At 41.3% G+C, this 12,822-nt stretch overlaps 1 protein-coding gene across 5 annotated transcripts in view; it reads left to right on the forward strand.

Annotated features, from left to right (window-relative positions):
- Window positions 1-10,924, forward strand: part of zgc:113436 (uncharacterized protein LOC503528 homolog) — a 90,895-nt gene extending 79,971 nt beyond the window's left edge. Inside the window, exons 2-8 of one of the 5 annotated variants that reach the window (XR_007264634.1) lie at window positions 1,905-2,098; window positions 2,960-3,071; window positions 3,734-3,872; window positions 5,078-5,132; window positions 6,354-6,611; window positions 7,812-7,951; window positions 8,868-8,979. Coding sequence is in view for 3 of the 5 variants with exons in the window: in XM_048611215.1 (XP_048467172.1) it covers window positions 1,905-2,098; window positions 2,960-3,071; window positions 3,734-3,872; window positions 5,078-5,132; window positions 6,354-6,611; window positions 8,868-8,984; window positions 10,289-10,498 (1,085 nt within the window). In the remaining 2 variants the exon portion in view is untranslated. Of the gene's footprint in view, window positions 1-1,904; window positions 2,099-2,959; window positions 3,072-3,733; window positions 3,873-5,077; window positions 5,133-6,353; window positions 6,612-7,811; window positions 8,452-8,573; window positions 8,595-8,867; window positions 8,985-10,288 lie in introns of those variants that run through there. The other 4 variants (XR_007264635.1, XM_048611215.1, XM_048611218.1 and 1 more) reach the window with 4 other exon arrangements.
- The last annotated feature ends 1,898 nt before the right edge of the window (window positions 10,925-12,822 follow it).

A 12,822-nucleotide genomic window follows, 5' to 3' on the forward strand; every position in this document is an offset into this window, starting at 1 on the left:
GCCAGGCCATTGGGTCCAAATTATTTGAAGCATAATTCATTCAGATCATATACTTTTATACTTTTACTGATTTTTCTGATTCACGTGTCCAGCCTTGTTGATGAGAACTAAGTGTTTCTGTCTCTCATTTTGACATTTGATGTCTCTGTGTTAATCTCTCTCTCTCTTTCCATGTTAATGAACAGTTACTCGGAGATGGCAAGAACCGCAGATGCTGGTGTCAGAGTCAATACAGTGTGGAGCTGGAGGCATCTTCTGCTCAGATGAAGGGTGTAAACCTGAACCGTTGACTTTCCTGCTCCTCTAATGTTGCCTGACCTGCTGCGTTCCTCCAGCTCCACACTGCATGAACCGAATAGTTAAATCCTTACGCATTCAATTACTGCACCCAAACAGAAGACCATTTGGCCCCTCATGCTCCCTGCTTGTGCTCCACACCAGCCTCCTTCCATTCTCACTTCAAATTTGTCCTTCAAATCCTTTCTTCTTGTAATTACTATCCAGCTCCTCCTTAAGTCCATCTAAAATACTCAGCTTAACCACGCTGTTAGAGTGGATTTCAAATCCTAACCACTCTCTGGGTGTATTTCTAGTTTACTCTAAGCAGCCACTTTCTTACCTCCCATGTCCAGCAGCTCAGCTGTATGCCAGAGATGCAGACAGTTCTAGCAGCATCTACAGGGAGAGCAATAGCAATAGTGTTAGTGTTCCAGGTTTGAGATATTTTACCCTCTGAGTATTTCTAGCATTTTCTTTCTTTTGAGTTGCAGCATTTTACGTTGATACAAACAGTTCCATTTCTTTATCCCAATTATTTTGGTTTAGACCACAGAGTGAAGCTTCCACTTCCTGGACATTTTGGCACACAGTATAGAATCATAGAAACAGGCCTTTCAGCCCACCATTTGTATGCTGACTGACAAACACCAAACTACACTGATCCCATTTACCTGCACTTGATCCAAAGCATACAATGCACTGGCATTTTAAGTGCTTGTCCAGATGCCTCTTAAACATTGTGAGAGCATCTGCCTCCACCACCCTATCAGACAGCATGTTCCATTATCTGCCATCTTCTGTGTGAAAAGAATTTCCTCAGATCCCTACTTATTCCTCACCTTAAACTTGTGCCCTCTCATCTTTGATACGTCTGCATGGGGAAGAGATTCTCAATCTCCTCTGTCTTTATCTCTCACAATCAGATTCCCCCTGAGCCTCCTCTGTGCCAAGGAAAATAAACCCAGCTTATCCAGACTCACTTCATAACTGAGGCTTTACATCCCGGACAACATCCTGGCGAATCTCCTTTGCACCTTCTCCCATGCAAACAGGTCCTTCCTATAGTATAGCAACCAGAACTGCACATAGTATTCCAGTCATAGGGAAAATGTTAGAAGCTGCTTTAACAGGTTACTTGGATAAGTTCAAGGTAATAAGGTTGTGACACTTGGTTGTACCGAAAGTAAATCATGTCTGAGAGTAAGTTATTGGAGTTGTTGGGAAAAATTATGATCTGGCCAGGAGCATGGACAACAGTCAGCTATTCAGCTCCTTGACTGTTGTACATCAGGAGAAAAGATGCATTGCTTGATTCAGTTCAGGAAAGTGAAGTGTGTTGAGTGAATAGGTCTGAGGAAGAGTCCTGTTAGACCAGAAGCTTTGGAGCAATATGAAAAGGGAGAGCCGTGTACACAATTTCACAAGCGGCTGGAGATGGAGGGGAATCTTTGACATTTTACTGTAGCATAACTTTGTAAGTATTTATGGTAAAAGTTTGAAATAGTCAATAAAATAAAATGTTTATCGATCCCCTGATCGAAAAACCTATGGCAGATTAATGCCCAGTAGTGTTATTCGTTGGTTTGTGATCTGTTTTGTAGTGATGTGTATTGTGTCATTTTAAGGTGGCTGTTTGTACTACGTGGGACCAAAGAAGGATGAGAAGAGAGAAGTGGTGGCAGATCGTGAGAAGCGACGACAGATATTCCTGGAATGTCATTTCTCTGATATTGGCTGTCATCTGGGCCAGAAAAAGACCGCACACAGAATTCAAAGCCGATATTATTGGTTGGGGATTGTAAAGGATGTTGTCGACTGGGTAAGTGAAAAAGAATCAGTAATCTCCCATTTCTTGTCTTTAAAATTAAGTTCTTGCAACAGAATTTTGCAGCTCAGAAAAGGGCTGTTTGGCGCATTGTGTCTTTGCTGGATTTTTGGAAGAGTCACCCTGTTACCCCATTTATTCCCTGTCAGGGGATCTGCTGTCGTGGTATGCCACACTCATCTGTCTTGTGCCATTCTCACAACCCATTGTCACACATCTGCAACTGCTCTGTGACATCTGTCATCCATTTATATCCAGGCCTACCCACTTTCTGCTGCCCTCCACTTCTCCTGTAGGAGAGATTTCTGTATCTTTTCGGCTCTGATCAAGTGACCAAAATACTGACACAATCTTTTCTTGAATGTCGCTTTTAGAGTTCCCCTTGTTCTTCAATTTCGAGAATCTCTTCATTTGTCTTTTGATCTTGCAAGTGTTCTTCCTTTCAAGTATTTATCCAATTGCCTCCTGAAAGTTTCTGTTGAATCTGCTTCCACCCCAGTTTGAGGCAGCATCTTCTAGATCATATCTCACTGTGTTAAAGAAAAACTCTTAGCGACCACGCCCTTCCTCCCCCCACCCCAAACTCCCACTACTTCTTATGGCAATTATCCAAAATGTTATGTCCTTTAAATATATAGCTCCTGTGTTAATTAAAACAGTTTCTCCTTATTTATTCACGAATCTGATCAAATTAATCGAGAAGCTTATCTATTCAAAGACTAATTGCACCTTCTGCAATCTCTCAACGTAACTTTTTGTGCAAGCTTTTCTCTAAAGTGTCTATATTTAACTGTTGATTTGTTGAGAAGTGATTTTCCCAAGGGACTGTTTCTGATTTTTGTGTTGGAACTGTAGATTAAAATGTGTGAAACCTGCCAGCATGCAGAACACTACAAGAACGTGAACCGCAAACTCCCACTCTTGAAAGTAACCAGACCGTGGGAAATTCTCGTCTTTGATCTCATTGGTGAGGCAGCTTTTCAGTTGTGGATTGTTCCCTGATGTTTGCTTTCTATAAGTAAACTGATAGAGTACAAGAGCAAGAGGTGATGTTCAAGTTGTATATGACACTCATTAGACCTCAGCTGGAATACTGTGTATAGTTGTAGATATCACCTTAGGAAAGATGTGAACATATTGGAGAGGCTGCAGAAACTACTAGGATACTAAACTTACTCGAATGGTTCCAGGCATGAAAAACATCAATGATGAGGGTAGGTTGGAAGAAGTTGGGACTGTTCACCTTGGAGAGAAGGCGATGGAGAGGAGATTAATTTGATAAAAGTTTTCAAAATCTTGAATAGGCTGAATAAAAGGAAGAAGAGTCAAGGTGTGCAGATTTAAAATGATCCGAAACCGAAATTGAAGTTAGGAGAAACTTTTTTTTATCAAGTTATTAGGATAAGGAACTTCTGTCTGCAAATGTGGTAGAAGCAGGTTCAGTTCAGGTATTCAAAATGGTATTAGGTGATTATTTGGATAGGAATAGTGTGCAGGGATATGGGGAGAAAGCAGCAGATTGGCACGAGATAATGATGCTGGTTAAATGAGCTGGTACAGGCACAATGGGCCAAATGGCCTCCTCCTGCACTGTAACAATTCTATGATTCTGCCTCACTGTCCTTACAGGTCCATTCCCAGAAACCACCTGTGGAAATACCTATGTACTGATGGTTACTGACTATTTCACAAAGTGGGTTGAAGCCATTCCAATACAGAAGAAAGATGCTTTGTCAGTAGCCAAGGGGTTGGCTGCCACTTTTTACAGGTATACTCTTCAAAATGTGTTGATCTGTCTGCTCTTTCCTGTGTTCTCAACATGAGATATTTGTTTTTTCTCTAGGAGAGTAAATTTCTCATTGTCATTGGGGATGAGTGGAAGTTTACTCTTGAATCAGTGTCTGGGATGTGCCCCTCAGAGCCAGGGGATAATGGTCCATTCAAAGCACCCATTGCTTTTCACATAACACAAGCTGCAAATGCAGGTCTTAAATCTCTCATTTTAGGACTTACTCAGCTTTGGGGTAAAGTTCTTTTGGAATCCTCCAGACACACAAAAACAATACAGGGATGATGAGGTTGTTCTATAAGGAGATGCAATTGATGTTTCCAGATGTTTAGGAGAAGGTAGGTAACCTCGTTGAAACACACAAAATGTAGAAAGAGACTTAACGTGATAGACCCTGATGGGGCTGTTCCCTCGTCCACCCCTGACTGGAATGCAGGATCATAGATTAGGGTCACCCATGTAGAATTGAGTTTAGGCAAAATGTCCTCCAGTGGATTGTGCACCATTGGAATTCTTTACCAAAGGCTGAGTAGATGCTCCGTTGCTGAACATATTCAGAATTGAAATGGCTAGATCCTTGGGCACTAAATTAATTGAAGGATGGGGTTCAGGCAGGGATTGGATTTGATGTAGAAGATCAGCCATGATCTTATTGAATGTCAGAGAGGGCTCAAAGTACCCAATGGAGATATTCCTGTTTCTTTTCCTAAAATCCAAAACAAGATGAAGCCATGAGTTGGATATCTCACTTAACTGGGTTTTATGGCCCTGTTTGCAGGAGCTCAAAAAATCTCAATAGCCCTCAGACTGTGCAAGGACTACCAAGGATGCTGGTTACATCCTATGCTGTCCTCAGTTATCCTGTTTTATTAGCTTTCAAACTGCAGTTCAAAAAATATTTTACTATTTTGTTCTGCTTGCTAACATTTTTAGAAATTGGTAACATTTACACCATGATATCTGTGAACACTGTTTAGTTATGCCATCTTCCTTGTGACTGTTTTCTGAGGTAGTTGATGCTGATGGGCCGTAATCATAATGGTAGCAGCAGCAGAAGCGTTTCTTCGTTCTGCTGGGCTTGCATCTAAATCTAGTACTTCCCTTCATCAATTGGTGCTATTTGATCTCTTTATCCCCACATCAATCATTCGCTTCATGAAATGTTATTTATTTATTTGTTACAGGTTTGGGGCTTCAAGAGACATATTCTCCAGTGAAAGCAGAGTATTTTGTGATGAGGTAATGTGTATTTTCAGTCTCTCGTATGGTTCATGTATCTGTCTGTGCGTATCTGTCTGCATGTCTATGTGATTACATAGACACCAGATGAAAACTGAAGATTGGTTAAATTGGGCTTTCAGTCATCATAAGTGTATCTCAACAAAGTCAACATTTTCCTTCTGTCTTTCCCCCAGCCACCTGATGGGCAGTGTGACTAGTATGCACTTAATTACGATGAATGACATGGTCTGGCCTCTAGCTGGATAAAGCTCTGTTCGAAATAACAGAGAATCATAATCAGGAAATAGATATTTGAATCTTCTCTGCAATTCGTAGCTGTTCTGACTGTGGCCTCAGTTCCATCTTCCTGTCTTCCCTTCATTTCCCTGAAATCACTTGTTCATTAGAAATCTGTCCAGTTTTCAAAAGAAGGGTCACCGGACTCAAAACATTAACTCTGTTATCTCTCCACAGATGCTGCAAAACCTGCAGTTTGTCCAGCATTTTCTGGTTTTGTCTGATCACAATTTTTAATTTAAAACAATGTATTTTACCAAACACACTAAAGGGAAATGGAGACAAGGTGAATGGATGGAGTTAGGTCACAGATCAGCCATGATCTCATTCTCTGGCCATACAGGATCAAGGGGCTGAATGGACTCCTCGTGTTCCTATGTCCAGTGGGATTTTTGTACCTTACAATTATTAAGAGCTTCCTGTACATCAATTTTCTATTACGTTCTTTCTCCCCTCTCCTGTACCAATGTAAAAACATGCCTCTTGACATTGTGTACATTCCACAGATCGTGAATTTGAAATCACAACATTAATTTGATCTATTGTTTTCCTCCAATCAGCATAGTTTTCCAGTCCTAGGAGAGGATTCTAGATTCCGAGGAGAAAATTGCCTGGTTTTCTGGTTTCTCACTGAGCAGTTTTGTACATATTCAATGGAACAATTTTTATTGAAGTATTATGGTTTTGTCCTTGGCCCATTAGAGGCAGCAGCGTGTCTCAGTGGTTAGCACTGCTGCCTCACAGCAGCGGGAACATGCGTGGGTCTGAGCAGGATGCACTTCAGAGAGTCAGTGTGGACTCGATGGGCTAATGACCTGCTTCAACACTGTAGGGATTCTGTGATTTTTTTTCAGCGTCTGAAATGTTTATTGTAGTGCTGGGGTAGAATGAGTGCTTCTTTAGCCTTACATCCTAAACATTTGCTTCACTTACTTCTCATAGGTTAACAAAAACCTGTTTGAAAGATGGAACATTAATCACAAAGTGACTCCCGCTGAACACTTGCAGCACGCAGGACTCGATGACAGAACCAATGAAATATTAAAAGCAGCAATTAGAAATACAGTAAAATCCAAGCAGACCGAGTGGGATGACTGCTTGGACCCTGTTCTGTTTGAGTTTCGGACATCAGTAAACTCAAGTACTAAGTTTACACCTTTTTTTCTACTTTATAATCGTGAAGCACAGCTGTCATCTGAGGTAGGATTGTGACTGCTGTCGTCCTCCAGTTACTATGAAGCAATTACAGGTTGCTAATTAATTTTTAAACGTGGTGCTACAAGATCTTTCCTTGCTAATCTCCGCGAGGGATTCTGACCAAAGGTCTTTGATCTGAAACATTAAATCGACAATTTTTGCTGTGCAGGTGCTACCTGACCTACTGAGAGTTGCCAGCATTTTGTTTTTGTTACACTGATGCACACTAACACCTTAGTGCACTGGAATGAATTAGAGGGTGTTCTAAATTGTTACCTGGATGTGGTAAGGGAGAATCTGAGCTTGGAGACCATTGAGAGACCATCCCAAGATGGGGTTTTGTTCCATTTCCCTTAGTATGTTCTGCAAAATTGAGGTCTCACTCCAAGCTTGATAACTTGCCATGAGTACCAGAAGCTTCATGCAGTCAAGAAACACAGGCCAGCAATGACTGGATGAAAGTTTGAAATGCTGTGAATTGTTCCAAAAAGCTCAAACAGCTTTTAGTGACAGAGGTGACGAGTTCTTGACCAAATCTAGTGGAGGATGGTCTAGTACTGCACAAAATATGTGCTGTGGTGTCAAAACCGCTATGTCTTGGATGATGTCTTAAACTGGGGCCCCACCTGCTTTTTCAGATGGACGTAAAAGATCCCACAGCCACTATTTCAAAGAAACTTTAGCTGTTTACATTGTTATTTTGAAAACCTCCATCAAAATCACTGTTTAATTTTCTAAATCCTGGGGAGTGCAATTTCAGTTCCTGGTAATTTAACCTTTTGGATCCAGGTATTATTCTGGTGAATCTACACTGCTTCTTCCAAGACTGATACATCTTTCATAATGTGTGCTCCATATAACTGCCTGCAATAACTCCAGATCTCTGTACAGCTGAAGCATGACTCCCACCTCATTGTAATCTGGTCTTTTACATATAAAAGCTAGAATTCCTTTGGAATATTTGATTACTTTCTGTATTAGCTTTTGAAACTTCAAAGATCTATGTATTTGGAGACCCCAAGTCTCTTTGGGCCTCCTCTGTTGTATCTGATTAAGATTCAAAGCAGGTGAACTCATATCTTTCTGTATTGAAATCCCTTTATCATAGTTTTGCCCATTCATCTAAGCCGGCACAGTCTTGTAATAATTTTATGCTTCTGCCTGCAATGTTTACTCGACTACCTTTCTTTGTGTCATTAACAGATTTGGATATTAGGTTTCTATTTTATCATCTGGATTGTGGATACATGCAGTGAGTGGTTGAGTCCCCAACACTGATCCTTGTAAGGTCCTGCCCAATATCACAGCTCTGACTTTTTCCACACACCCAGTAACCTAAACAGGTCAATAATTTTTCTGGAATTCTACAAGCTTTTACCTTAGCTAATATTCAGATGCCCTCAGAAAGTCAGTATAAGTGACATCTGTAGACATTGCCTTGTTCTTTGTTTTGGTTGCTTCTTGAAAATATTTAATCAGGTTCACTATTGCTTGACTTACCTTTACATAGCCATGCCCTCTCTGATCAGCTCAGTCTAACCTTAAAAATGAACTCCAGTAAATTCTCAGTAAGAGATATTGGGCTAATAAGCATAAGTTAAAAGCTGAACAAAACAGCTGAACTCCAAAGGCGAGGTGAGAGTGACCACCTTTGACCTGAAGGCTGCATTTGACCAAGTGCGACATCAACAACATGTGATTAGGTCAACAGCATCCTGTACAAAGCAGCCTATTTAACTAATCCAACAACCACAAACATTCACTTCTTCCACCGCCGACGCTCAGTAGCAGCAGTGTATACTGTCTGCAAGATGCACTTGGCTCCTTCAACATCATCTTCCAAACCCACAGCCACTTCCACCTAGAAGGACAAGGGCAGCAGATACATGGAAACAACCACCCCCTGCAAGTTCCCCTTTAAGCCACTCAACATCCTGACTTGGAAATATATTGCCATTCCTTCAGTGCCGCTGGGTCAAAATCCTGGAATTCCCTCCCTGAGGTCATTGTGAGTCTACCTCCAGCACATGGACTGTAGCGGTTCAAGAAGGCAGCTCACCACCACCTTCTCAAGGGGCAGCTAGGGTCAGGCAATAAGCGCCGAGCCAGCCGGTGACACCCACGTCCCATGAATGCATAAAGGTTGTTACTTTATTATTTATTGTATGTTTTATATTTGTAGTAGATTTAAGAAAGAAGTTTGAACCACACCACATATCGGTTAAATATCCTTAAATGTTTATGTTTATGTGTTTTCAGGGAAAACTTGAAATTGCTCATGTGTACAGGTCACCAGAAACTTGTGGCATCAAAACAGAAAGCGTAGACGAGTTTACCAGCTCTGTGAGTGAGCAGCAAAATGCAGTTAAAGAAATGGTAAGTTAGAGAACTTGACACATGGCTCGTCCTAGGCCACAGCTTAGTTAGTTTCCATTTGATTGTTGGTATCAGTTAGTAAAGACCTGGACACGGGAATAAGCCTAAATATTTTGATGGTTGCTGCACCAAAGGAACAGTCAAGATCATCTACAACATTAATAAGCCAAGGGAGGTCTAGATGCGTTGAGTTTTATTCAGGCAAAATCACAGTTAAAATATGAGTGTTACATCAAAATATCATTGGGCAATAATTTTTCTAACTTCTCTCTAGTTTAAGGTAGATATAAAATAGTGAATGGTTAATCAATAAAGGTGGATCGTGCTATTAATATTTACAGTTAACATTTAAGACAGAAAAAGCTGCCGAAAATTGACTATTTTTTGGAAAGGCATTTGTAAATCTTTAAGGCTATATCATTGTTACCGATGTCCCTACAGATTTACTCGTAGCTCTTTTTCATCTTTTCTAAGTACAATTCAAATTAGAGTTAAGAGAAATGTTTTGGTATTATAGTTTCAGTAAACATGCCTGGTAATTAATATAATTTTCATATTTATATTCATAATTTTTGGCTGCTTATTCCTGTGGAGAAGTAGCAGTTTCAGTAGCTGCTTTGTGTGGCTGTGTGAAATGATGCGCAAGAAAGATTTTTAGTTTGGTGGGGCTGCATATAGAACAGCACCTCTCAGGGCAAACACATTGTACATGCACAAATGTCCTAATGGCTTTAGAGATAGTAGGAACTGCAGATGCTGGAGAATCCGAGACAACAAGGTGCAGGGCTGGATGAACACAGCAGGCCAAGCAGCATCATAGGAGCAGAGAGGCTTTTTGACGTTTCGGGCCTAGACCCTTCATCAGAAAAGGGGGAGGGGAAGGGGGTTTTGAAATAAATAGGGAGAGAGTGGGAGGCGGATAGAAGAGGGATAGAGGAGAGGATAGGTGCAGCCTCTCTGCTCCTATGTTCCTAATGGCTTTAGTTTGAAACAGGTTGAAGGAGTTCTGTGTGTTAGAGACATCTTAGTGACTGAAACTCCCATTTAATGCAGACTTCCTCCCAATTTCCCCAACCATGCAGTAAACAAATGGATCTATGCATAGCTTACTAAATACATCTATATTTGAGGAAGAATTAATGAACCTAGATGTTAGCTATTTACTGAACTCTGACAGATGAACTGTATCTTATTTTCACATCTGCCATAAAACCTTTCTGAAAAATTAGCATTTCACTGCTGACTTTGAGATGGGTTGATGTCGGAAGTATTAAACAGGAAAGTGACAGTGTTTGTCTCCTTAGGTGATTGCTAACATGGCTGCAGCTCACAAACAGGAAAAGAAGAATGAAAAGAGGAAAGCCAGAAAAGGAACTGGGTTCACTGCCAGCAAGGAAGTGTATCCAGGAAACACCAACCCAACAACTAAAAAGCACAAGAAAAGTCACTTTGTTTCTTTCCAAATTGAAACAACCTTGTCCTCCGAGCACAGTGTGAACAGTGGGGTGGCGTGAAATGACTTTTCGTTGATATATGGCCCAGCAACTGAAGGAGAGAAACTTTACAAATGGATCCTCCTTGGAATGGCATTTCAACAATGGTGTAAGGAACAGTGAGAAATTGAACACAGCCCTGAGACTCAGTGCTGTAATGTGCCAAGCTGACCAAATGCCATCTGTGAGGTTGAGTATGAATCAGATCAAAACATTTTGCATCAGAATTATTTTATACACACACAGCATTAACTGTTGAAAGCAAAATGTTGCAGATGCTGTTCATTCATTAACTGTTTGATCATTGTGCTGAGTTTGGTTTACAATTTGCACCATGTAAACATTTAATACCTACTAAAATCATCACTGTAAAGTTGTGCTGTATGCGATTTAAGGAGTGTTTCAGTAAATTTGCAGAAATACATATTATCATTTCAGAAACCGAAACAGTCTACTACCGAGTTTAAAAATTTCACTGAAGTCATCAGACCTTGTGCTGAATCCACATCAACTACTGGAATTATCTCACCTTTAGCTGGACTTCTTCCAAATTACACAAAGATGCGAGGGGGAGAGAGAGAGATGGAGAATAAGATGGACAAACATAGGAAGAACTGTGTGCTCCTAACGCTGAAATTGGATACTGTAGCAGAGCTGATGTCAAACATCCAGATTGGCTGAAGGGAAGCAAAGTCCTTCCATGTCCTAGTCCCCTACCCAACACACCAGACCTTGTTATCACATACCCTGCCCTTACACACTATTTATTGTTAGTCACTAACAGTCTTTATTAACAGCAATTCACCCTCCTAGCCAAATCATTATCAACTCCTATGTCTATCCAACTGCACTTCTCTCTCTTTGGGCTCTGTCCTATCATTTACTCCCTACCTCGTCCCCCTCCCTATTTTCTGCCAGTGTTTGCCAGCTATCATCAGTTCTGAGGAAGGGTCACCGGACCCAAAACATTAACTCTGATTTGTTTTTTTCACAGATGCTGCCAGACCTGCTGAGCTTTTCCAGCAACTTCTGTTTTTGTTAAAGTCACAGGTAGACAGGGTAGTGAAGGCGGCGTTTGGTATGCTTGCCTTTATTGGTCAGAACATCGAGTGTAGGAGTTGGGGAGGTCATGTTGCAGGTGTACAGGACATTGGTCAGGCCACTTTTTGGAATACTGTGTTCAATTCTGGTCTCCCTGCTATAGAAAAGATGTTGTTAAACTTGTAAGCATTCATAAAAATTTATGAGGATGTTGCCAAGGTTGGGGGGTTTGAGCTATAGGGAGAGGCTGGATAAGCTGGGGCCATTTTCCCTGGAGCGTTTGAGGCTGAAGGGCAATCTTTATAGAAGTTTATAAATTCATAAGGGGTATGGATAGGGTAAGTAGACAAGATCTTTTCCCCAGGGTAAGTAAGTCCAAAACTAGAGGTTTAAGGTGAGGGGGGAAAAGATTTAAAAGGGATCTAAGGGGCAACTTTTTCATGCAGAGGGTGGTGCATGTATGGAATGAGCTACCTGAGGAAGTGGTGGAGGCTGGTACAATTACAACATTTAAAACACATCTGGATGGGTACATGAATAGGAAGGGTTCAGAGGATATGGGCCAAATGCTGGCATATGGGACCAGATTAATTTAGGATATCTGGTTAGCATGGAAAAGTTGGACCGAGGAGTCTGTTTCTGTGCTGCGCACCTCTATGACTCTATATAACGCACTGGTACCTGTTTACCCCTCCCTGCCCAGGCTCTGCACCACATCTATCTGCTGTCCCCCATTGAAATCATGTGAAAACAGCATGAATTCTACATGGCCACTACAATATCATCCAGTTCTACCTCACCATGATCTGTTTAATCCATGCACACGAAGTTGTCAGACAGTTTATTTGACACTGACTACTGGAGAAACAGAATTTTCCTCCACTGATTTTTGGGAAGTCTGTGAAATCATTATCATTGATTCTCTCCCCCACAAAATCCTGTTCATCACCAACCGCTCCATTCTGCTCTCTAGCGGCTGTCTCACGTTAAACCAGACTCTTCACAACCTCAGTCTCATCTGACTTCAGGATGACCTTCCAACAATATATCCATACTATCAATATCCACCTTGGAATGTCATCCAACTCTACCCCAACCTGTCTCCTTTGCTGCTCTCGCCATCTCTGAAGGCAACTGTCCCAGCACAGTCCTATCAAACTTCCATCTCCATCCTTGGTCCACCTCCATCCTTGGTGAACCTCATCTAAACCTCTGCCATTCATATTCTGACTCATGTCAAGTCCTGCTGTCCACCTCACCCTCTGCTCACTGACCTACATTAGCTTCTGGCTGTGGTTTTGACA

The sequence above is a fragment of the Rhincodon typus genome, chromosome 24, assembly GCF_021869965.1.
Source record: "Rhincodon typus isolate 14 chromosome 24, sRhiTyp1.1, whole genome shotgun sequence".
NCBI lineage: Eukaryota > Metazoa > Chordata > Chondrichthyes > Orectolobiformes > Rhincodontidae > Rhincodon > Rhincodon typus.